The sequence below is a fragment of the Carex rostrata genome, chromosome 31, assembly GCF_964058835.1.
Source record: "Carex rostrata chromosome 31, lpCarRost1.2, whole genome shotgun sequence".
Classification (NCBI taxonomy): domain Eukaryota; kingdom Viridiplantae; phylum Streptophyta; class Magnoliopsida; order Poales; family Cyperaceae; genus Carex; species Carex rostrata.
This window is the reverse complement of record NC_135948.1, coordinates 1601284-1625041: the sequence shown is the minus strand read 5'-3', so window position 1 is coordinate 1625041 and position 23758 is coordinate 1601284. Positions and strand designations below refer to the sequence as shown.

General features: G+C 34.2%; 3 protein-coding genes across 4 annotated transcripts; 1 reads left to right on the top strand and 2 right to left on the bottom strand.

Annotated features, from left to right (window-relative positions):
* The first annotated feature begins 1480 nt into the window (after positions 1-1480).
* Positions 1481-3735, top strand: LOC144547387 (receptor-like serine/threonine-protein kinase At2g45590). The gene has a single exon (XM_078296017.1). The coding sequence runs from the start codon at positions 1603-1605 to the stop codon at positions 3535-3537; it is 1935 nt and encodes a 644-aa protein (XP_078152143.1). The 5' UTR covers positions 1481-1602; the 3' UTR covers positions 3538-3735.
* A 1971-nt stretch (positions 3736-5706) lies between these two features.
* LOC144547354 (Nucleotidyltransferase family protein) lies at positions 5707-11297 on the bottom strand. Its single transcript, XM_078295982.1, has 6 exons — positions 9979-11297; positions 8841-9212; positions 7690-7913; positions 7193-7256; positions 6892-7088; positions 5707-6298 (listed from the first exon to the last, which is right to left on the bottom strand). The coding sequence occupies exons 1-6, from the start codon at positions 11191-11193 to the stop codon at positions 6049-6051; spliced, it is 2322 nt and encodes a 773-aa protein (XP_078152108.1). The 5' UTR covers positions 11194-11297; the 3' UTR covers positions 5707-6048.
* A 6474-nt stretch (positions 11298-17771) lies between these two features.
* LOC144547243 (junctophilin-like protein) lies at positions 17772-20813 on the bottom strand. Of its 2 annotated transcripts, none has more exons than XM_078295827.1 (7): positions 20611-20813; positions 20487-20518; positions 20268-20365; positions 20097-20179; positions 19422-19499; positions 18725-18829; positions 17772-18314 (listed from the first exon to the last, which is right to left on the bottom strand). In XM_078295827.1, the coding sequence occupies exons 1-7, from the start codon at positions 20692-20694 to the stop codon at positions 18027-18029; spliced, it is 768 nt and encodes a 255-aa protein (XP_078151953.1). In that variant the 5' UTR covers positions 20695-20813; the 3' UTR covers positions 17772-18026. The 2 variants fall into 2 exon arrangements, with proteins under 2 accessions (XP_078151953.1, XP_078151954.1); XM_078295828.1 differs by having other exon boundaries at positions 17846-18314; positions 18731-18829; positions 20611-20768.
* Between the last annotated feature and the right edge of the window lie 2945 nt (positions 20814-23758).

Genomic DNA, 23758 nt, shown 5'->3' with positions numbered 1-23758 from the left:
GAACTCCGAATAAAACACAAAAGAACGTATAATATGTTTTATTCGCGAATAAAATACGTATAAAACGCGAGTCGCGTATTATTTACGAGAAAAATGTGAAAAAACGTGAAAAAAATATTTTAATATATTTTTTTGTTGTGTTTATTTTTGAATTTTTTTTTTTTTTACTTTATTATTGTACCAAATTATTTTCAAATTACACCCGAATCACAAATATTTGAACTTGCTAAACCGAACTGCAACTAGTTTGTGACTATGACCCTATCTACTGATCTTCGCCGTAAAAAAATTATTTCTGGAGAAAGGCTATACGGCTCTATTTTAATATTAGTGTCTAGGCGTGGCATTGACCTATCTTTGACTAACAACCAACCAGGTGGCCCAGGTTTAGAAAGATGGAGCACGTGATTTGAATTAATATTTATACAGTTGTGTATGAGTACGCCGATATCGTACTCATCAAAAAATTAAACGAAATGTTGGTGCTTACAATAAATGGTAATACTATGTAATTGCACAACTCTTTCAATTTTCGCTGAAGGAATTAAATTAATACAATATAATATTTTTATGACGAAAGAGTATAAAAACAAATACTTTGTTAACTATTTGCAATGCTAAGAAATAAGAATAAAGCATCTTTATCCCACTTCCAAGGAATAGTAAATGTTGATGTGACAATTTAATTTATCGAAATGTGAAGAAGCACCTCCTAAATTGTCTTCAAACGTCATTTAAAGTTTGAGGAGGGTTAAAATGCACCATCTTTTTGTGCTCCTAACATGTGTCCTTCTCTCATATTTTTATTTTTAAAGTTCAAATAGTCGATTCGAACCTTCCAACGTGTTCTTCATATTAAAATGTGCTTGGAGACCAAATTTTACTTTTTTTGAGAATTTTTTACTATTTTTTGAGAATTTTTGATTAAACTAAACAATAATAAAAAATTCAGCAAAGTGATGATTTTAAAAAATTATGAAAAAATAGTAAAAAATTTTCAAAAAATGTAAAATTTGGTCTCCTAGCACATTTTAATATAAAGAACACGTTAGAAGATTCGAACCGACTATTTGAACTTTGAAAATGAAAATATGAGGAGATAGTGCACGTTAGGAGCACAAAAGAGATGGTGCATTTTAACTCTCCTCTTAAAGTTTTACAATTCTTTTATGAGCATATTCACTCTGCAAGTGTAAAATATTATTCTCTTTACTATTTTAAAAAATAATTAATGCAATGATTAATATATTTTGAAATTAATGCTGAAATAAATACTAATTTACAGATATGATAAATAAATAAAATCAATTTTTACATGACATTGATGAAAATGCTCGTGAATAATACTGAAAGATTTGTACGGGTATGTGATTTCCATTTCCTGGAGGTTCGAAACGTTTCACCGTTCTTTCATGTTTTCAATTCCCATTGACCAATTCTCAACTCTCCGATCAACTAACAGAGCAGCAAAGCTGCTAGAGACACTCCTTGCACAGACAAACTACACTCAAACCAGTTGGATCTCTCTCTAGAGAACTTTCTCATGAAAAGGCGATTCCCTTTTCCCTAATCTCCCCATCTTTTAACCCCCTGCAAATCTCCATGCCCTCTCGCCAACTCTCCTCTCCTCCCTTCCCCTCCGTCTCCGTTTCCTCCCAGTCCCACCGCTCCCTCTCTCGCTCCATTTATCTCTCCATTCCCTTCGCTGTCATCCTCCTCTTGCTCCTCCTACTCTACCTTCTCTACTGGAGGCGCCACCGCCTCTCCACTCCTTCAAACCCTAACCCTAACTCCAGTATCCCCACCTCCCTCCAGCGCCTTCCCTCCTCCCTACTCCGCCGCGCCACCTCCTCTTTCTCCCCTTCCAACAAACTCGGCCATGGCGGCTTCGGCCCCGTCTTTCGCGGTCTTCTTCCCGCCTCCAGTAAGAACAAGGAGCTGGAGAGAGCCCGTTCAGTCGCCATAAAGTTAATGGACTCCAGTTCCCTCCAAGGCGACCGTGAGTTCTTGAACGAGCTCTCTCTCTCCTCTCTCATCCCGCCTTCACCCTTCGTTCTCCTACCCTTTGCCTTCTCTCTCTCCTCACCAAAGCCTTACCCTCCCTTCCTTTTCCGCTTCTCATGTTTCAACCGAGGTAACGATGACTCACCTCCATCAGATCGCAGTTGTATGATGTTAGTGTACGATTTGATGCCTAATGGAAGCTTACAAGATGCACTATTGGGTCGAAAATCGCCAGAAATTGTCTCCTTCTGGCCTCATCGATTTTCTGTGGCTTTGGATGTTGCGCGGGCCCTGTGTTTCTTACATGAAGTCTGCAACCCGCCTGTTATCCACGGTGATGTGAAGCCCAGCAATGTTTTGCTGGATTCTAATTTTAGAGCGAAATTGGCTGATTTTGGGCTTGCCCGTGAGAGATCTGATAGTGATAAAGAACAGCATGAGGAAGGAGAAGAGAAAGACGAATCAAATTTGAATGATGGTGCATCAGAGCTAGCTACTACTAATGGCGATGCTGACATGGACGAATCTAATCCCGCCACATCACCCCTTGCTGAGTCCACTTCTAAAACTAATGGCGGAGATGCCTCAACCAAAGAGTGGTGGTGGAGGCAGGATGACAGTAGAAGTACCAACAGCAAAAATGTTGATGTAGGTACTGGTAGTGCTAATGGATCGGATCCGAGTGTGAAGAAAGACTATGTAATGGAGTGGATTCGTTCGGAGATAAAGAAGGAGAGACCAAAAAAGGAGTGGTGGGCACCAACCTCGAAATCCCCTAATTCCTCCAGTTTGAGCAAGGAACTGGGTAAGACAAGTCGTCGCCCTTCCAGAGAGTGGTGGAGAGAAGAATTCACTGAGGAATTGTCCAAAAAGCATAAAAAACGCACCCTTGTGAAATCCCGAAGCAAAGATTGGTGGCCTAGAGATAGAGAGTATGACGGAGAGTCTAATTCTAGTAGGAGAAAGCGGAAAACAAGGAGCTGGAGTCGGCCGAGCCTCGACAGATGGGGTGACCGGACGAACGGCTCGGATCAAGTGATTCCAAAAAGTGGTGCAACAGTCAGTAGCACACCTAGTATGCGTGGGACGGTGTGTTATGTGGCACCAGAGCATGGTGGTGGTGGTCCAGTGTCAGAGAAATGTGACATGTATAGTTTTGGGGTTTTACTATTAGTTATTGTATCAGGTAGGAGGCCGTTGCAGGTGGCCCCTGTAGCCTCTCCCGTGGCGGAGTTTGAGAGAGCAAGTCTGGTGTCGTGGGCTCGCCACCTGGCTCACATGGGCCGGCTGGTTGAGCTGGTGGACCCAGAGTTGAAGGACAGTATCGGTCCAGTAGAACGGGAGCAGATGCTTTTGTGTGTGACAGTGGCACTATTGTGTATACAGCGGATCCCAGCTCGGAGGCCCGGGGCAGGTGAGGTGGTGAGGATTTTATGTGGGGAGGCTGAGGCACCCCATTTGCCGGTTGAGTTCTCTCCCTCACCACCCGGTGGCGGGTTCTTATTCAAGGGCCGGAGGAAGAAGGCTGGGTGATTACATGGTGGTGGCTTTTGTCATTCTTTTTAACTTTTTGTATGGTAATTTTTTTAGTATTAGTTGGTTCTTTGGGCAATTTGTATATGCCCCCGAGTTGCTTTGTAGGTTTTATGCTGAAAATATAGTAATAATTTTTTTATGATATAAGGCGATATTCAGGGGTCTATCAAATTTCCTAAATTTTGTCCTTCCCAATCTTTTATTCTGTACAATTGGTTCCAAGTTGGTTCAAAGTTTTAATTTAAAAAAGTTGAATGGTGTACAAAGCTTCCCAAAAGTTCAAAATAAAATGCAAGTTCTCTGATACAAAGTGCTTGTGTAGTTGTGTGATCTGGTTACTCTGGTATGTCATGATAGAAGCTCTTATTGAAAACTTTTGAGTAATACCAGTTGAAGAAGTAAAAAAGGTTGTCCCTTTTTGTTATGGTAGATTGGAAATTTGGAATCAAGAATCCATCTTTTACAAATTGGCAGTAGAAGCTTTGGTGGGCCTTCTCTATATACTCTCCGGCTCTGGTATTCTCTCATCTGGGTTTAAAGATGCGTACAGCATACCCCACCACTATAATTCATTCTTTTAGCGTACTTTTCGGCTGGGCTTTAGAATCTCTACTCCCTATGTTGCACTAGTAATCTATGTACCAATAATTCCCCTCAAAAAGAAAAATCTATGTACCAATAATGCACCTACAAAAAAGTTTCAGCCTTTTCTTGCTTTACATCATGTAATGAAAATTTGTGTCAGCCTTTATTCCTCCACTGTGGTGATATTGGGAAATCCTCTATATAAGGTTGTTTACCTTTTTAAAGTATTTATTTGAACCAAAGACCAGAGTCTAGGTTTTATTCAAGTAGGAATCTTTTCTTGCATGAGCTGAATTAGGTCAAATGGTTGCTGATCTGTCTACTTTGCCACGGATTTTTTTATATCAAGTTGGACTTTTTGGATGTTTTTCAAGTTGGTACCCTTTTCCCAAACATGACCTGGACTTTCTTTAACAATATAGTACGATTGGTGCTGTTAATGAATGGATTATGTGCATTTTCTTATTATTTCCATGTTGTCTGATTATAATTCTTTATTGAAGGGATTGATCAATTTGATCTACTATGACGGTGCCCTTTTTATGACTTTAAAGTACGTTACTAATGTACCCTCCATCTCAGAATTTGGTACCTGTACCGGGCGTAGCATACTAAGATTAATTGGTACAATTCATGTATGAGCTATGAGTCTATAACAGTTACAACTCTGGCAATCGGAAGATGACAATAATTTCATTAATGACAAACAGCAACTAAAACAGAGAGAGTATAATGACAGCTATTATGTTTGTTTCTTCGTGTGTTTTTCTGCACTATTTCAATATTCTTAGGTAGGTGTCTGTGCCTTTCAGCTATCAATTGTTGACCCTTTTCATTTTCCTTTTGCAATCATTTACCTTATCCAAAAATCCTCTATAAATAATACAATTTCATATGGAGCTTGAGCTTGCTTGTTCTGTCCGTTCTTTTTGTTCTTTTATTTGGTGATTGCAATGGACAGTAGAAAATCAATGAAATTACCCCTAAACCCAATATGTGATTGGTAAGTGTAGTAGAAAATTAGAAGAAAAAAAAAGAAGTGAGAAACGCATAAGCTTGGTTCAGGAAGTTTGTTCTTCGGGTGCATATTTGTCTCGTCTAATTCTCCAACACGCTTGCAATGCAATTGACTATAGTCATCATTTGGTGGATATATGATAAGACAAACTAGATTAGTGGATGGTTGATAAGACTAAACTAAATCGTTCCGTATGGTTTTATACTCTTTTTATTTAAGGGTCAACAGAACTATCCCCCATATCCTAACTCATATATATACGGTGCATAATAAACAGGGTGCTGGTATACATGATAATTGTATCTCCGATTTTTTTCGTTCTTTTTTCATATTTTTTGCTTCTATAGCAAGCCTGTTACAAATATCGAGACCAGCTCTGTTTCTTGCAGCGGATCCGTGAAGATGGTCAACTTGGTAATGGATTAAAGAGATTTGAAATTATTATTATAAAACATAATAAATAGGGAATTAATAACTTGGTAATGGATTATCAAGTTCAAGGGAATCCAACATGCAAAGGAACTAGAAACATCACAAAATAAAAATAAAAAATAAAAACAGTAGAGAATGAAATTACTTCAAGACCAGCTTGGGTTAACATAAATTGAACAAAAAAAATTGCAAATTAAGCCCTCCAGGCACCAGCCCAAAAGTCGAACGAAAAATCCCAACCTGTACAAGAGCTAACTACGAGTAGCATTTCAACGCCTCATATATATAAATAACCATAACTTAAAAAGATTACTAGTTATCTTCATTTATACATAAATAATATATATGACAAGCACCCTACAAACTCGCAGATATACACCACTTAAGGCCAGCAGCGTATTATGCATAACAAAAGGTTGCTTTGGTCACTATTTCCTACCGATCAAAAAGACTTATCTTTTAATTAAAGCTCTCTATTCCATATCCAACTCCTCATTGAGTATATCCAGCTTAGGTGGCGGCACGTATGGCTCAAATAATGTCATAGTTGGATTTGGATCATACTGTAATATATTTGCGGCTCTTTCAAACTCCTCACGCAAAATTTTAATGGTGAATTTGTCGACTACTCTGCCAAGATCATGAGAGGTCTCGAAAGGGTCTTCTATGCATATTAAATGCCGGTCGTTTCCTATACGCCTTGTCCAATCTTTAGAATGCTTGCTAAAAATATTTGACAGAAACCAAAGAAGAGGAAAAATCAATAAAAATGTTCATTTAATGTCATTAAATGTATTCAATATATGTCATTTATGCTCAGTGACTTCTCTTAGAATTGTTTTAATTGATTAACAAAGTTAGCTACAATACATAACTCATCGTCTTTTATATATATGGAACCAAATCTCTCAACCTAACATTTATGATAAGAGATCCCACATACCAACAGGAGGATTTGCAAAAGCACCATAACAATTTATTGCCTTTGCAAATAAAACCCATGCTTTCATATTTTCATGTACACTATAACTGAACAGTTTTGAGTATTTTGTTAACCATTTAGACTGACAAAAAAGGTAATGTATTCTAATAATATTGATGTTTTTTACACTTATCTTCTGAGACATTTATCAAGCAAGTTGAACCACACTAAGCAGATTAAAAATGTTGGCTTAAACCTTAACTGAAGAATGTTTGATTAATCAATATGAAAGTTTAGCATTTCAGTCATTTTCTTTTAGCTTAGTTCAACTTTATGTAACACAATAGAAAAAATAATGACAATGTTTTAGGTTCATATGAACTTGATTGTTTACCTAATGAGGGTACCAGTACGGATGGAAATAACATCAGCAGTGTAGTCATGCTGGTACGCCCAATAATGGAAGAAGGCCCACAAAAGCCTAGAAATGGACTCTCTGTTTCTTGCACCAAACATATGCAATTTATTGACATCATCAAAGTAGGAACAATCTACGTTATCTGCTGTGACAACATATGTTGCCTCCATCGCCTAGAAAAGCCCACAATTACAAATTTCAGCCAAATATCAATAGAAAGGACCTCTCTGCGAGCACATGCATGCAAAAAATAGAGAGAGGGCGAGAGAGAGAGAACCTGAAGGCATGGGAGAATAGCGGGTCTACGGTTTTGCAAGAAGTGGATGCACATTATCACATAGCTGTTAACAGAAATTTACAATAATTAAGAACATTATCATTTATAGTGGGTGTTATAGTTATTTTGAACAAGGGGAAAACCCCAGGGCAAATATGTCATATGCCTTTTCCAATGCATTATTACATCGATCAATGGGAAAAAACCCAGGGAAAATATTTCATATGAGAAATATTGGTGTACATACACAACATCATTTTTTTGGTGTACATACAATAATTAAGAACATTATCATTTATAGTGGGTGTTATAGTTATTTTGAACAAGGGGAAAACCCCAGGGCAAATATGTCATATGCCTTTTCCAATGCATTATTACATCGATCAATGGGAAAAAACCCAGGGAAAATATTTCATATGAGAAATATTGGTGTACATACACAACATCATTTTTTTGGTATAACGTGCAAAAATTCCTAGTTTGTAGAATTCACTTACGCATAACTGGAGAGAGTTCCTTGATAAGTCTCATTTACATGACGTGACTTGGCCCAGTACTTGACAATGAAAGCCAATTGCCTTAACCTTGGGTCGATCATCGCATAATCTTTGAGGAGCTTGGTATTGACAACTGCCAAGAGGTTGTTAATGCATATGTCGCATGACAAACCCGTTTGTGGATCCATCATCTTGACTATTGGAACTCTAGCTCTTGTCAGGGCCTGGAAGAATCAAACCCCAAAAAATTAGCAAAGGAAAAGTTAGATTATATAAAAAATATCAAGGAACTTGTGCAAAAAAGGCCCTAATTTTAATTACTTTAGCACATCATTAGTCCTTACAAAAGAAGCAATCTTTTGAAATCCAAAGATATTGTGATATAAGTGCAACACCCAACTCCCACCTATCTTATTGTTTAATTTTTAATATGTTTGACTACTTTGTGATATAAGGTGTTGTGAAATAAAAATTTATTATTGATTATCGACAACTTGAGTTTCATTTCATTGCCATCTATCTATAAATTGTTTCCTGCCACTACAATGTGTGGGCATTTCAACAGTAAATATAATGTTCTCAGTTCTGCAACTGACACCCGTGAATTTCTCAATTTCAGATTATTTGCAAGTAAGCACAATGATAGTGTTGAGTGGAGAACAATCAACAACCAAATTTGATGAAGACAACAAGATCATGTAAACTTTAATCAAAAATGTTTTCAGGAGAGAATATCATGTAAACTTGAAACAAAATGTTTCTTTTGCTCGATTTGAGATCAATCTCTTCTCAGGAGAATGAAATAACTGACAACATAAACCTTCATCCTTAGGTCTCTTGTGCTAAGATAATGGTTCAGTGCTAGTTGTGAATATCTTTAAAAATGTTAGTTGTTAGGTGCATAAACAGAAGTGGATAGTTGTTAATTGCACAATCTATACTGCTTTTAAATATTTTGCAGGGGTCAAAAGTGGAACTATAATTTGCATCTAGTGTTTTGTATGGTCATGCACTTCACTTTTGAATAACATGATATTAATATTATAAAATATTATTATTTGCCAAATGAGAAGAAGACATAACAAAACTAGACAATTACAGTGTGTACAAGCAAGAAACTGAAAAAAATGCAATACAAGAAAAACATTTACCTGAACATTTTGAAGGTTACCAGCTTCTAAAATCTCAGCCAACTTCAACAGTATTTCAGCTTTTCCCAGCTCTCTCTCATTAATTGATAAACACACATCTATGTCACTATTCGAGACCCCAAAGGAGTTTGCACAAGATCCGTAGAGATGTAGCCTTGCATGTGGCCATTCTCTGCTTATCAAGTTGTTAAGTGAGTTTATGAGTTGCCTTTGTTTTGCTATCTCCTCTTCTGCTGGAACAAGGGATTCAAAAATAGCGAGAAATTTAGGGGCAAAAGAGTCAATGTCACGCCGGCACTGAATATTTCTTCTCTGGATACGAATTCTCTGGCTCGACACGTGGTGTCCTCTAGAGAAATCTGATCTGAAATCCTGTACAATTTGAGTAAAAAAATTACAAATAATTCAATAAGAGGCCCAAAAGTAAGTCAAGTACAAGAAGGTTTTCATCTCAACTAGAAATTCCAGGAGTATAAAAAAATGAAAGAAGTACACAATTAATGCGCGTCAGTTTTGAATCTCTAGCAGGAAAAGTTTTTCCATTTGTGTTCTTTAACATTCTTTTTTTTCTTTTGGCAAATAAACCCAATATATTAGCAAATAACACCCACCCCTTGTTATATTTGCATTTAGCACCAACCTTCTATTGAATCATTTGCAAGTTAAACCCAACCTGTAAATCAAGGTTAAGCAAAACAAAACCCAACTTATTGACCCTAGCTTTTCAAATAAACTGAATCATAGTGACACTACTGCAAAACTAGAACCCGATATTTTATATGTCATTTTTTATTTTAGTTAAATCGAGCTTTATAAGTGGACATTTTTAAGCTAGTGTCAAATTGTCACATATTTAACAAAACACACCTAAGCAATCAGACTAAATAGAGCAGGATAATAGTTCCAATGATCTAAAGAATGTTGGAAATCACAAACTTTAAAAACATGGCGTTTCATCAAAACAAACTGTAGAGGCATGGCTGTTATTTTCAAAATAAGATATAATATAGTGTATGTTTCTGAACAGGCTGAAATATGTAACAAACAGTCAATATAGAATATAATGCCTCTGATACATATGGTACAACCTCAACATTTTGAAAAAACGCCGAGAGTAGTAGTAACTAATTTATTTTACCTTATTTCGTGAGCTTTTCTTTATTTCTACCATGGAATTTTTGATGTCGCCATCTTCACTAACTACTAAAGATGCCACCAATTGTTCGCTCAAATCTTCTCCTCCTTCTACATCCTTGCAATTCTCACTACTTGAGGCCATAGAACTGATCTCACTACTATTTGAACTGAGAAAACCAAGTTCAATTTTTTTGCTAGCAATTTGAAACTTTTGCATGTTGACCGTCTCTTCTTCACTCAAAGAACAAACAGCTGAGTGAGGGTTATACTTGTCTTTTCTCCTTTCCTCTCTCTCCAATGGTGCCATTCCATTGCCATGGCTATCAAAACCTTGATGATGAACCGATGGTGGAAATTGGTTTGCCGAGCATGAATGGAGAGAAGAGGCATGGACAGGCCTTTGCTGTCTCCTTTCTTCCCACTCCCTCTGGAGTACCTTATCAAGAACCCCACTGGCATCATGTACAACCCTCTGATTTCTCTCCTCATCTCTCATGCTTCCATTATTTCCACTAGGGTGCCCATGATTTACTCCAAAATCATGCATCATAGTAGGAAAATCCAACCTTTGGTGATGAATCAATGGGGACCCAAATTGTTGACTGTTATTATGAAAAGTGTCATATGGGTTCTGATTTCTATTCTCCTCTCTTGGAACTCCGTTGATTCCAATTGGGTACCCTTGATTTGTACCCATATCACGCCCCGTGGTCGAAAGACCAAAACTCTGATTTAATGGTGGCATGAACTGTTGATTGTTTCTCTGGAAAGCATCATGTGCCATGTCACCGTTGATACCAATCGGGTACCCTTGATTTGCTCCCCAATTGCGACCGACAGTAGAATAATCAAATCCTTGCATTTGCTGGTAACTCTGCGGTCCTAAAAACTGCTTGTTATTGTTCGCATGGTTAAAGATCACATGGGGAAGAGAAGGGAACGGCACTGTAGGTGAACTGGAGAGGATGTGGGTAGGATCAACCGGAGGAGAGAGGTTAAATGGGAGGCTTGGGCCCACCGCTGCCACGGCGGGGTCCCCGTGGCGGGGATTTATTGGGTAGTGGTGGTTGGTTGGTTGAGTCGGGAGAAGAGAGGATTGAGGCGGCTTCTGAAGGAGTTGCAAGAGAAAAGCGCCACCATCTTGAGAAAAGCCAGGGCCGGAAGTTATTCGACCTGAGGTGAGCGGATCAGGCGGCGCTCCGCCGCCTTCAGCCATGGGATTAGTGCTGGTGGTTAAATCAGGAGAGATGACTCTTCGCTTTACAAGCGCGTGTGGGAAAAGAAAAGAGAAGAGGCAAAAATTAAAGGCTGCACTGGGAAAGGTTTAATGATATTTTGGAAGGAGATTTTTGCCTTTAATCCCCGGAATATTCCCTATTTTAGTTGTTGATAATTGAAATTTGTCTTTTTTTTTTTTTTAAAATTGGAAGTTGAAGGGGCTATTATTTACATAAACCAAAAAAAACTATTATAATTTTGAAATTGATAAAACTCCAATAAGCACTAAAAACTGAAAGTTATATTCAGTAATAGCTCTGTATAAATTACCAAGTTATATTCGGTAAGTAACACTATATAAAAATAGTAGTATCTATAAATGGAGATTTATATCAATAGTAAAAAGATCCGACAATTGACAATTTTTATGATTTTAATATTGTATATAGCAAAAAGCTATTATAATTTAGAATTGATGAACTCAAATAAGACTAAAAAATTGAAAGTTATATTCAGTATAGGCTGTATAGCTCTGTATAAACTATTAAATTATATTCGGTAAGTAGCTGTGTGTAAAAATAGTATTTTTGAGAGCGCGCAATAAAGAAGTGAAGAAAATAGAAGTATATCTATAAATTAATGGAGATTTTTATTAAGAGTAAACCTATGTGATGACAGTAGACATTTTTTTTTTATGATTCTACTGTTGTTATAAATTTCCCTAACAAAAACTATTGTTAGAAATTATGTTTAAGTTTGAATATGACGTGTTGTGATATGTCATCAATAGGGTTTGCATATGTGACCTAAATATATGTTTTACATATATCACCAAAAATGATAAACCTGTCTCTTCATATTAAGATCTACCTATTTTTAACACGCAACTTTATCAATCAATACAAGTTAAAAAAAATTATGAACAAATCGGAGTAGTGGTTTCCGTCTAGGGGTGTCAACGTGTACGGTAAGAGTCGGGTGGAAGTATTTTTATACTTGTATCTGTCACAAATTATTCTTATCCGTACTCTACTTTTACGCGTATCATATCCTTACCCGTTGTAGTTGTCGAATAACGAAACGGTAGCAGGTAAATAACGGTTAATACTTGTATAATAAATATTTTTATTATTTATTAAATAAAACACTAAAACACATTTATTTGTCACATATATAATCACATTACTAATATGAAAATTAATTCCAACTAAATTGTTTTTTTTTTTATCAAAACACAAATTCAAAAAAACAAATATATATGTTCTTTAATTAAAAAAAATCAGGCATGCAAATAAAAACAAGATGGTCAATTGTTCAAGTGCTTTAACAATGAATTATGTTTAATATAGTTGCATAAATGATCAATTGTTCAAGTTAGAAAATTTAATAAATTTTGTTTTTCAAGATCAAGAGTAGTTGCTAGTTGGACTGTTGGAGATATATAATATATATAAATTTTTTATATAATTACCCGATCGGGTAACGGATACGAAATAGGCTTTATCTGTACCCTTACCCGTTTTGATAACAGAAAAAAAAAATCTTTACCCGTACTCATACCCAATAAATTTATAAAAAAAAAAATCTTACTCATACCCGTCTTATTGAATACGGTACGAATCGGATAAACGAATAAAAATATGCCATTGACACCCCTATTCCCGTCTTAGCAAGCAGAAAGAAATGTTCATTTAAGTTTATCTGTATCTAAACATTGATTTTTTTTTTCAATTATTTATTTAAATTATTCAGTTTTGATGACATTGTCAAAACGTATTTCAAATGATTCGATTTTCAAGCACGTCATCGTTTATATGAATTTATCATGTATCTCAACTGAAATTAAATACTTAACAATGTAGTGAGATTGTAGATAGTGCGATAAAAAAATATAAAAAATAATTCTTGTTACAACTTTTTATATATAATAATAAGAGTGACGCTATGTTACTATCCATTGCGCATATTATGGTTTGTAATATAAACTAATATCTAATTTTTAAGATTCAACATTTGATCTGAATTGTTGAACATGATTTTCATATAAAAATATACTTATAAATCAAATTTTACATTTGTTTAGTTATCGTTTTATTTTTATTTTTGTAGGTAGATAAAAAATTACTTGATCCAGAGATTTTTAATCATTCAAAAGTAATGATTTTCTACCTAAATAAATTGCAAAATAAAAATGTAAAATTTAGTAAACAAGATTTTTTTTTTATACGATAACCATATTAAACGATTTAAATCAAATGTTTAGATTTTAAAAATAAATATATCAATCTATAGTACAAATTAATATACATTATGCATTGCACATAGCCATACTCTAATAATAATTAGAGAAATGTTCTGGTTTCCCGAGCCATCATATCCAAATGTGTCCCCCAAGTAGTTTAACAGAAAAAAAAACTTCCAATGTTGTTTAACTTTCATTTTCAACGCTAATATCCAAACTTTTAAAGCTATGTTTGTAATAATTTTAACTATTTTTGTTTTCAAGCCAAAAAAAGGAATATTATTTTCAACCATTTTTTTATTTTTTTCTCTAATCATTTTAATCTATTTTTCCAACGATCCGTGATGAATTTTACGAATCTAAAAATATGAACATTTTCTATTCGATTTTATCTTTCAAATAAGATCCACGAAGGAATACTTTTAAGTAATTTTAAAGTCGTTTGTTTTTTTTTCTAAAGTAAAACTAATGAGCACTTTAAATTTTCAAATTTTCAAATCTCAGTCTACAACCATTAAAATTTTCAATGCTTTGTACATTAGGTTTATATGTTTTGTACATGCAGTGTTATTATTGAGGTTTATACGCTTTGAAGTGTTATTGTTGAGATTTAAATTCTTTGTACATGAGGTCTATACGCTTTATTCTAGAGATTTGAAGTTTTATTAATGAGGTTTATACACTTGTACATGAGGTTTATGCGAAAAAAAAAGTTTTAAGTTGTTTGAAGTAAAACAAAAAAAACTGAAAGTCACAGAGTGGTAAAAAAACAAAGACGACACAAATATAACTCGAAAGTTATTCTTCATGGATCTGATTTAAAAGAGAAAATCAAGTAAAAAACATTCGCATTTTTAGATTCACAAAGTTCATCACGGATCGTCAGAAAAATTGACGAGAATGATCAGAGAAAAAAAAAGAAAAGGTGAGTGAAAGGAATCTTTCATCCTTTGGCTTAAAGACAAAAGAATAATTATTTCAATCCCCACACTCCAGTACCCGCATTATACCCCCATCTCTTAAACAGATTTTAACTTCCCATAAACTAACTTAACTAGCTAATTTAATTAAATTTATTCAAAACACTAGTATAAATACTTGGAAGATAATAAATTAATGCTTGCAAATTAAGATATTAATACTTGCATGTATAACTATATGGAGAGACCACTCAAACTACATGGGGGAGAAGAATCATACACGTTTTTAGAGGTGGATTTTTTTTTTTCAATATCTTCCACATTTCTCACGTTCTATGAGGAATTTTGCGAATCTAAAACCACGAATGTATTCTACGCAATTTTATATTTCAAATGAGATCCATGATGACGTACTTTCGGATTCATCGTCACACAAGTATTTATACCGCATCGTACAAGTATTTATACCTATACTTGTAAGTATTTATCCCTAATCGTGGACCCCGCATCTCCGCATCACATTTCCCTAATCATCCCTGCGTCAACTTTTCTCTAACAAAAATAGTTGACCACATAGGTATAAATACTTCAGTCCATAGATATAAATACTTGTAATACTTGATATTAATACTTTTAAATGTCAGCAGTGTCATATGTGAAAAATACTATGTATAAATACTTAAATGACGAGGTATAAATACTTGTGTGATGACGAGCTCGAAAGTATGTCATCATGGATCTCATTTGAAAGATAAAATTGTGTAGAAGACGTTCGTGATTTTAGATTCACAAAATTCCTTATAGATCATGAGAAATGTGGACGATATTGAACAAATAAAATTGGGGGTATAATGGAGGGATGAGAGTGCGGGTACTCATATCACCTCCCAAGACAAAAATAGTTAGGAGTTAAACCATCTAAATTTAGAATTTAAATAATTTTAGATAGAGGTTTGAGTGTTTGCGAGTAACATTTTAAAACGTTATAAACAGAGCTTTAAATGTTAAGATATTAGCGCTGAAAATGAAAGTTAGATAACATTGAAAAAAAATTCTGTTAAATTACTTTGAGGACACATTTGAATTTTGTTTGAGGTACAATTATCAGGCTCCTAATAATTATCTCCCTAACTTTATTTAACTGCTAAATACGATAACATGATACATGATTCGTTGAGGCTTTGAGGAAAGGAATATTATGGGGCATTTGTTCCGTTATTTTTTAAGGCAACTCCCTGCCATCTCAATGCCAATTTTTACATTACCGATTTTATCAAAAATGATAAGAGAATTGATACGGTTGTGTGATCACTTTGTTATTACAATTTCATAATTCATGATCATATATGGTAAGAGTAGATTTTTTTTTTTTCCTATTTCGCTTGACGGGAATCACTCATTTTTTAAATAATTATCTTTTTGAAAATAAAACGTATTATTGATTTTTTTTTTTTAAATTCCCATAGCCACTGTAATCTATAATAAATATAAAACTTTAATCACATATTCTCTAAAATTCTGGAAGCGATAGCTATTCAAAATCAAACATAATAATAACACATTATCATAAATAATATTTCTTGATATTATATTTTATAAATTCCAAATATTTCATAAAATTATCTATAGCGCGAATCAAATACTACCTAATATTTCTCTAGTCCTCACTCTCACATACTCTACATGTATTCTTGGTCACCTGTACAAAGAAATGAACAAATGGGTATTTATTTCGGTACAAACGAATCATTTTTCTTAAAACGAGACAAGCGTGCATTTTAAAGAGTCCAAAGTTCAAAGCACCTGTTGAAGACTATTAACCACTATTTTAATTGAAATTGTGCCAAATTGTGTAATTTGATATAAGTGCGCATTTTAGTTCATACCCGTACATTTTGAAGAGAATTTGAATAATAAATTTTAGAACTTCAAAAACGATCACAATTCACAACATAGAAGCATTAATTTAGATTCAAATGAGCGTACAATACATTCAATATAATTAAGGGCAATGGGGCCCATTTATGTATTGGTACTGTTTGAATTACCAATTGAGCGCAACGGCTCAACAGTTCTCGCCTATTATTCTACCCATCCATTTTCGATCCGTTTTAACGCTCATTAAAACCTGCTGCACGATGGAACACAGCAGAGGAAAACCCAGCAATTAGATCCTGATCGGGATTCGGCCGGAAAAGAGACGCCAAAATAAATAATAACCCCCTTATTTTCGATTATATAGTATATTAATATTAATTGGCTGTCAAAAAAGACCGACTGAAACGGGTATTGCTGCACAGAGAAAAGCCTCTAAACCAGTCAGGTACAGAGCCCCTGATACTGATCCAGCCCACTGTTGGAATCATGGTACTGTTGTTTTTCGGATGGCTCTTAGGTTCAGGATGGATTATATCATGTTCAACAGGGGGGAGCTGGTGGTGTATAGGTCTTCAAGGAGACAATTGTGTATTTGTGTTGTCCGGCTGTCCCATTCAGTCTTAGGCAGAGGCACTTAAAGAGAATTTAGATCCAGTGCAATACCTGACTGAGTACAATTAGATCCGAGCCGCCAATTTTAAGTTCTCAAAACAGATTCCCTATATGTACAGAGGCACCGAATTCCAATCGCTCGGCTAGGAACTCATTTGAGCTAATTGTACTCAGTCATGTACTTGGGAGGATACACGTTCACTTAAATAGGCATGCCTATATTCAATTCAATCTGGTATTTTGGAATGCACCTTCTTCACTAATAGATTCAGATTGGCGCGCCTTTTCAGTGATTTTTTTTATATCTGGTATCTACTGAAACAGCACCCTGCCTTTTCGTGTGCACATGTAAGTCGTCACCAAGATGAAATGGTTGATTACTTGGCAAAAAAAGGGTACAATGCAGGTACGGGATTATGTGGGTTTTACTCATCATATATTTAATGTTTAAGCAATCTTTATTCAGTTTTAAGGAGTTGGAGCTTTTCCAATTTTACTTCTGAATGTAACTGGTATCAGTTTCTAATACAAGGCCTACGGGCGTTTATGCGACAAAAAAAAAAAAAATCTATAGTAATGCATCCGAAATGGGCATAATGCTAAAGCGCTGATCCTCTTTTGTTCTAACCCAAATTAGTGAAGATAATTTTATCGTTTGGTGAAGCGGAATAAATAAGCTAGATGCGTCTGAATAAAAGTTCCTAGAGTGTTTTCGATTGTTGCAATTTTATTTTTCTAAAAAATAGTTAAAATTTTATTTTAAAAAAAAAAGCAGAGAAATGTCTTCTTATTTATCATTTTAGTTTGTTTTGGAAGTCAAAGTGAAAAAAAGGTCGAAGGGTTCTAAAAACACAAAAGAATGGACATTTGACATATCATCTTCAACTCATTCGGTGACAATATTTTAATTGAACTGTTTTAATTCAACATAAATTTGATAACAATGAAAAAGCTAGCGAGAAGTAATCGTACAAGAGTAATTAGTGTAATGTCTGTCCTTTTGGCTTGAAGAGTAAACTAACATTTTAGATTTCTAAAACGTTCTATACACAAATATCAATATTTTATGTGTCACACTAAGAGATCTGAATCAAAATTTAAAGAATAACACAGTAATGGCAAAACAGTGCTGACATGAGGTGTCCTCTTGAGGGAGCAATGGACAGTAAAATCCATGGATCAAGAGCCCAGGTCGACATCAAACCCGGCACCAGTCCAACCCGACCCGCCATTCCCTCTCCCCTTAGACAAAATTAGACTGCCTCTCCCTCCTCTACCCGAATTCTGAGGCCTTCGCTTCTCTTTTGCTTCAGAGGTAGCAGGTTTCTGGCTTTGTGCTTCTACTTTATTACTGGCAGTAATTGTAGGATTTTGAGGGGTTGTAGTAGAAACATTTGCTGAATTAGGCTCCTGGGTACTGACTGGAGCTGGTACACTTGTTTGGTTCTGAGCATTTGTTTTTGGATCCTGGAAAGGGCCAAGAAAAGTATATGTCAAAGAGAAAAAGAAAAAGAAAAAAAAAAACTGGTTCACCAATATAGTACAAGACTAAGGCCACCTAAATGGGTTAATGGGTTGGATTCAGCTTAGATTTGTTCGTTCACTAGATGTACTGGACTAGTCAGATCACAGGAACGGCCCATTTATAACTTCTTGATATAGTTACAAATGATCCCCATAATTTCATTAGAAATACACGCTAGAAAATAAATAGAACTGAACCGTCGATTTAACAGTAAACATTAGTGTCAACTCAATCCGCAAGTTACTGAATCTGGTCAAAACAATCCTTTACCGGATTGATCACTGCTCTTTGGCTAAAAAAGGAACAAAATCAGACTGAAACAGTGCAGATGGTTAAAATTCGATATAACTACACTAACTAGTGTCGCATCAGTCGAGATCCTGCTAGGATTGAGAGCCTCAAGCCGCTTTTTTAGCTCTTCTAATCTTGAAAACTGAGATGCTGCACTTTCTTGCACCTAAGATATTTTTTAAAATTATTAATAAAAATTAGGTCGAATGACTATTCTATTTGTAGCAACCGGCAACTACCAGTACTAGTCCTGGCCTGATTTGGTATAGAGATCTAATGTTAAATTTTTAGTATTTTCAAAAATCTGAGACTAGCATCAAGTTGCATGCATGTAAATATTTAACAAAGTAAAAGAGGAGTAAATTACAAAAATGGTCGTCCAGTTTTGGTAGCTAGGTTTTTAAAAGTAGCCACATTGGCCCTTCAATGCAATGCATACCATTTTTGCTAGTACCATTCTTTTCCAGTCAGTTTTACAATTTTGGTTCTGTGATTGTTTTTCAAGTAACAAAAAAAAAAGGTTAAATATCCCAGGCAAGGTTCTCATGGCGAAAACAACTTTTGACTAAAGATACACCACTGAACTGATTTCATCCATGTGAGGTTTCTGTTTACTTATCTGATTTATAATTGATGGTTTGGACCAAAGTGTTACAAACTCAAAAGTGCAAGTACCAAAATGGGGATCAAACAATTTCATGATGATTCTCTAAGGACAATCAGTGTAATTAACTTGAGTTTAAAAAATCAATAATTACCAGACTATTGAGATCATCACAAAGCTTCTGTTTTGCAGCCTCTTCTTCTTTCAAAGCTTGTTGAGCTGCTTCCCATGCCTAAAATCCAAAAGGAATAAGAGGTAAAGCATATCAGCCGACTTGTTGAGAATTTACATCAAATTCTCAAGTTTGATTTTTGATTTTTGAGGTATAAGAGGTAAAGCAACAAATTCCTTTTCGAATTTACATAAGCTCCGGACTAGTTGATTTGAAATCAATCAACAATTAGCCTAATACTGTACTAAGAATTTACATCAAAAATCAACAAATCCAAAAGGAATAAGAGGTAAAGCAAATAAAAAATCAACAAATTAGCCTAATACTGTACTAAGATTTTTTTTTTTTTCCTGTTTAGTACAAGTGCACAAAAACCTCAAATCTCAAGAATCAGACTCAATGTTCATCTTGAGTTTGTAAGAGATTGTGTAAATAAATTTGATAAGAGTTATTATGAAGAAATGAAGGCAATTATTTGCTTGACTTGACTCAGTTTAAATTTAGCAACTTGACTCGGTTTAATATTTTTTGCTTGACTTGACTCAGTTTAAAATTTAGCAACTTTCTGGCAATCGGAAAAATGGTGGGCGTTATTCCAAATTATTTCTTAAGGAGAATAAGTAATGTTGCATATTGTTGGGCATTGACGAAATTAACCTTCTTTGCTTGTTCCTCTTTAAGCTTAGCTACTCGTATTCTCTCAGTTGCTATCTCTATCTTCTTTCGCAAGTACTCCAGAGCTTAACAGCAATAAGAAAAAAAAATGAAATTGGAATACCAAGGAAGAAATAGTAATTAATTGATCTGCCAATTGTAAAAGCAACTGACCTGCTTTCTTGGGACCAGCTGTCAGTTTCATCTCAAGATTCAAGCCCTCTAGCTCACGCTCTACATCTCTAATTTTGGAGTAGTTCTCCTGTATATATCTGAAATATTACTCAATTTTAGTATCCGTTCAAGTAATATGTACCAATTATCATGCTACATTGCACAAATTAAAGAGAAATGAAACAGATCTGACAGAGAGAAGGAGTTAAGAGTGCGTACTTCTTAAGCTGAAGTTGCTCTGCCGCAATGACCTGAAACAGCGTTTTAACGTGTAATTATGAGAAAATTGAAGGGATTTTAACGAAAATTGCATAGCGAGCGAGCGAGAGAGAGAGAGAGGCACCTTCTCGGTGTAGGCGATAACGGGGGATTCGCGGGCTAGGCCGTCCGGGCCAATCTCCGTTAGAGCAGGGTGTCCTGACGCCATTGCTGATCGCCCCCAAGCTCGGTCGCTTGGTCGTTCTCTCTCTCTCTCTCTCTCTCTCTCTCTCTCTCGCTCTCTGGCAAAGGGAGAAAGGAAGAAAGTCCTCTCTCTCAAACCCAGAATTTTTGAAACTTTTGCAAATAGCACCAGCTATTGCTAACAAATCTGTTCTTTAAAAATTACAAGTTCGATTATATTTTTGAGTAGAATAGGGTGTCAATTCAACTCTAAAATCTATTAGATTGATTTCAAATAATGAATCTAAACTGTTAAAATTCTTCTATTGCATAAGTAATGCGTCTATATGTGAAAATTTTAAAATTTTAAATTAATTTTATATAAAATCAAGTGGTCAAAAGACATTAAAAAACTGAATATATTAAAATTAATTTATAAACCTTCTAATTTTAACCACTTAACTTTATAATAAATTAATTCGAAAATTTAAAATTTTTACATATAAACACATCATTTGTAAAGTAGAAAGATTTTAACAATTTAGATTCATCGTTCAAAACCAATATCTTTTATTAAACTAAACAATAATAAAAAATTCAGCAAAGTGATGATTTTCAAAATTCTGAAAAATAACAAAAAATTTCCAAATAATATAAAATCTGGTCTCTAAGCCCATTTTAATATGAAGAATACGTTGGAAGGTTCAAATCGACTATTTAAACTTTGAAAATGAAAATATGAGGGGAGGGTGCACGTTAGAAACACAAAAGAGAGGGTGATTTTAACCCTCCTCTACAAATATATATATATATATATATATATATATATATATATATATATATATATATATGAAAATGTCTGTTGTAACATGTAAGTCTAGAGACATAGGATAACCAATTTGAGATTTATGAGATATAAGATGGCTGATAATTATTAACTTTATAAGGGCTTATGAGTAAAGAGGCCACGTGCTAATTGCTAAATAGCCTAACTTGCTACAACTACAAGTGACAAGAAAAAAAAAAAAAAGAGCTTTGACCTGAGATTAACTTAGATCGCAGCCAATAGTCTCATAAATTAGATAGATATAGAAGGCGATTAAAAAATAAGAGGGATAACTGCATTCTCTATCACGTCCTTATATTTCAGATGAGTTAGTTTCTCTATATATAAATATTTACATATCTGATAATAAAATTAATTTTACAGCTTATGTTTTAGAAACAAAAAATTTAAAAATTATACTTGTACTTCAACAAAATATTTAACTTGAATCTTTTTATGATTATTTTGAAAAGGAAAGGTGATAACGTACAAACTCTTGTGAATTCATGATATGAATAAGTTTCATGCTAAATATAAATTCTTTCTGATTATTAGTTCGGTCATGTCACATCATGTGTATCGATCACATGACGTAATATGTGTGTCATGTAATATGATCATGCGCTTGACATGGCTGTTTTTTACCATTTTAGTAATGTCGCATCACATAAATTAACCTGATCACGTCACATCATGTCGGTGACTAATTTTTTCAACATTGTTTTTTAATTATAATTTCTTATTTTTTTGTACATCTTGTTATTTTTTTTTAACTAACTTAAAATTTAAAAATAATAATTAAATACAATCAGTCATGTCACGTATGATCACAGTGTCATTTTTGTGTCGTACCAGGCAGTCAAGTTCGTCTACATAGAGGTACATATATTCGCCTTTTCCCACCAGGTCTGAGATCAATGCATATTTTCCTTCGTCTACTTGTTTTTTTACATGACCCACACCTCTATCATCCTGGCTTATCCTATGATCGTGACCATTGGTGACGTGATTATTTGTGTGACATAACTATCATCCACTATTTTAGTCACGTCACATTATGTTCAAATAAATTTTAATTATGTGCCGTGATGTAAAGTGACCAAATCATGACGTGTGAATCACATCATGTTTTTCTTTTATTACATATGATATAGAAATTGGTTTCAAGAAAAAAATTCTCTGTAAATAAATTTAAAATATATTAACCTGGGTTTCGGATAAAAGTTTCAACATTTTAGGGAGATTAAAATATTAAATAAGGGGGATTACTTGAGAATTATTTATTTCAATAATTTTAACCTTACTTTTAAATCAATTCAAATAAACTTAAAAATCTAAAAATTAATTAATTATAGTTATATTGTTAAAGATATGGATTTGAATGGAGCAAGAATAACTCTAATTCAAAAATAACATTGTTTTTTTAAACTATTCGGTGTTTGCATAAAGAGCTATCTATTATTCTTTATTTATTATTCTTTATTTGTTTTTTATAAGTTAATTCACTATTCTACTAATTCAATCAAAAGTTGAGTTAGCAACTATTTTTCATTCTTGAATTAGTCACTATTCTCACTAATTTACTCTTCCATCCAAACCCACCCATTTTAGATAATCTACCGAGGATATTGTTTGATGATTTATCATGAACTCTCAAATTTAAACCTTCAAAAAATTTAAATTATTTGATAAACAATAAAGAGTGAGTCTATGGTACTATGCATATTACGATTTGGCACCGTGCTACGGCTCTATATTCGAGTTTTCAAATCCTAACGGTTGATCCAAACTGTTTATCTTGTTCTCCATATTAATATGTGTTTGGAGACCAAATTTTACATTTTTTGAAATTTTTTTACTATTTTTTTAGATTTATTGAAAATCACTGTTTTTGGATGGTCCAGAATTTTCAGATCAAGTGATTTTCTAAATATCTAAAAAAATAGTAAAAAAATTTCAAAAAATGTAAAATTTGGTCTCCAAACACATATTAATATGGAGAACAAGATGAACAGTTTGGATCAACCGTTAGGATTTGAAAACTCGAATATAGAGCCGTAGCACGGTGCCAAATCGTAATATGCATAGTACCATAGACTCACTCAACAATAAAACATACAAAATCTCATTATTTTTATAAGTGATATATGCACCGCATAATGACGTCTATAATATCAAACTTCAATCTTATTTGTTTAACAATTATTATCTTAATTTCTTAAGATAATAATTGTCAAGTGATATAGAATGCTCAATTCATAAATCACCAACATACCCATTCAAC

Bases quoted from the DNA above. Each gene is read 5' to 3' on its own strand.
- LOC144547387 (XM_078296017.1), top strand. From the start codon at position 1,603: ATGCCCTCTCGCCAACTCTCCTCTCCTCCCTTCCCCTCCGTCTCCGTT.
- LOC144547354 (XM_078295982.1), bottom strand. From the start codon at position 11,193: ATGGCTGAAGGCGGCGGAGCGCCGCCTGATCCGCTCACCTCAGGTCGA. The intron at 7,914-8,840 runs GTAAATGTTTTT...TGATTCTTCCAG, and splicing joins GTAACCTTCAAAATGTTCAG to GCCCTGACAAGAGCTAGAGT. The intron at 7,089-7,192 runs GTTCTCTCTCTC...GGGCTTTTCTAG, and splicing joins CTATTCTCCCATGCCTTCAG to GCGATGGAGGCAACATATGT.
- LOC144547243 (XM_078295827.1), bottom strand. From the start codon at position 20,694: ATGGCGTCAGGACACCCTGCTCTAACGGAGATTGGCCCGGACGGCCTA. The intron at 20,519-20,610 runs GTGCCTCTCTCT...ACGCTGTTTCAG, and splicing joins TTATCGCCTACACCGAGAAG to GTCATTGCGGCAGAGCAACT. The intron at 20,180-20,267 runs GTCAGTTGCTTT...ATTGCTGTTAAG, and splicing joins AGCTGGTCCCAAGAAAGCAG to CTCTGGAGTACTTGCGAAAG.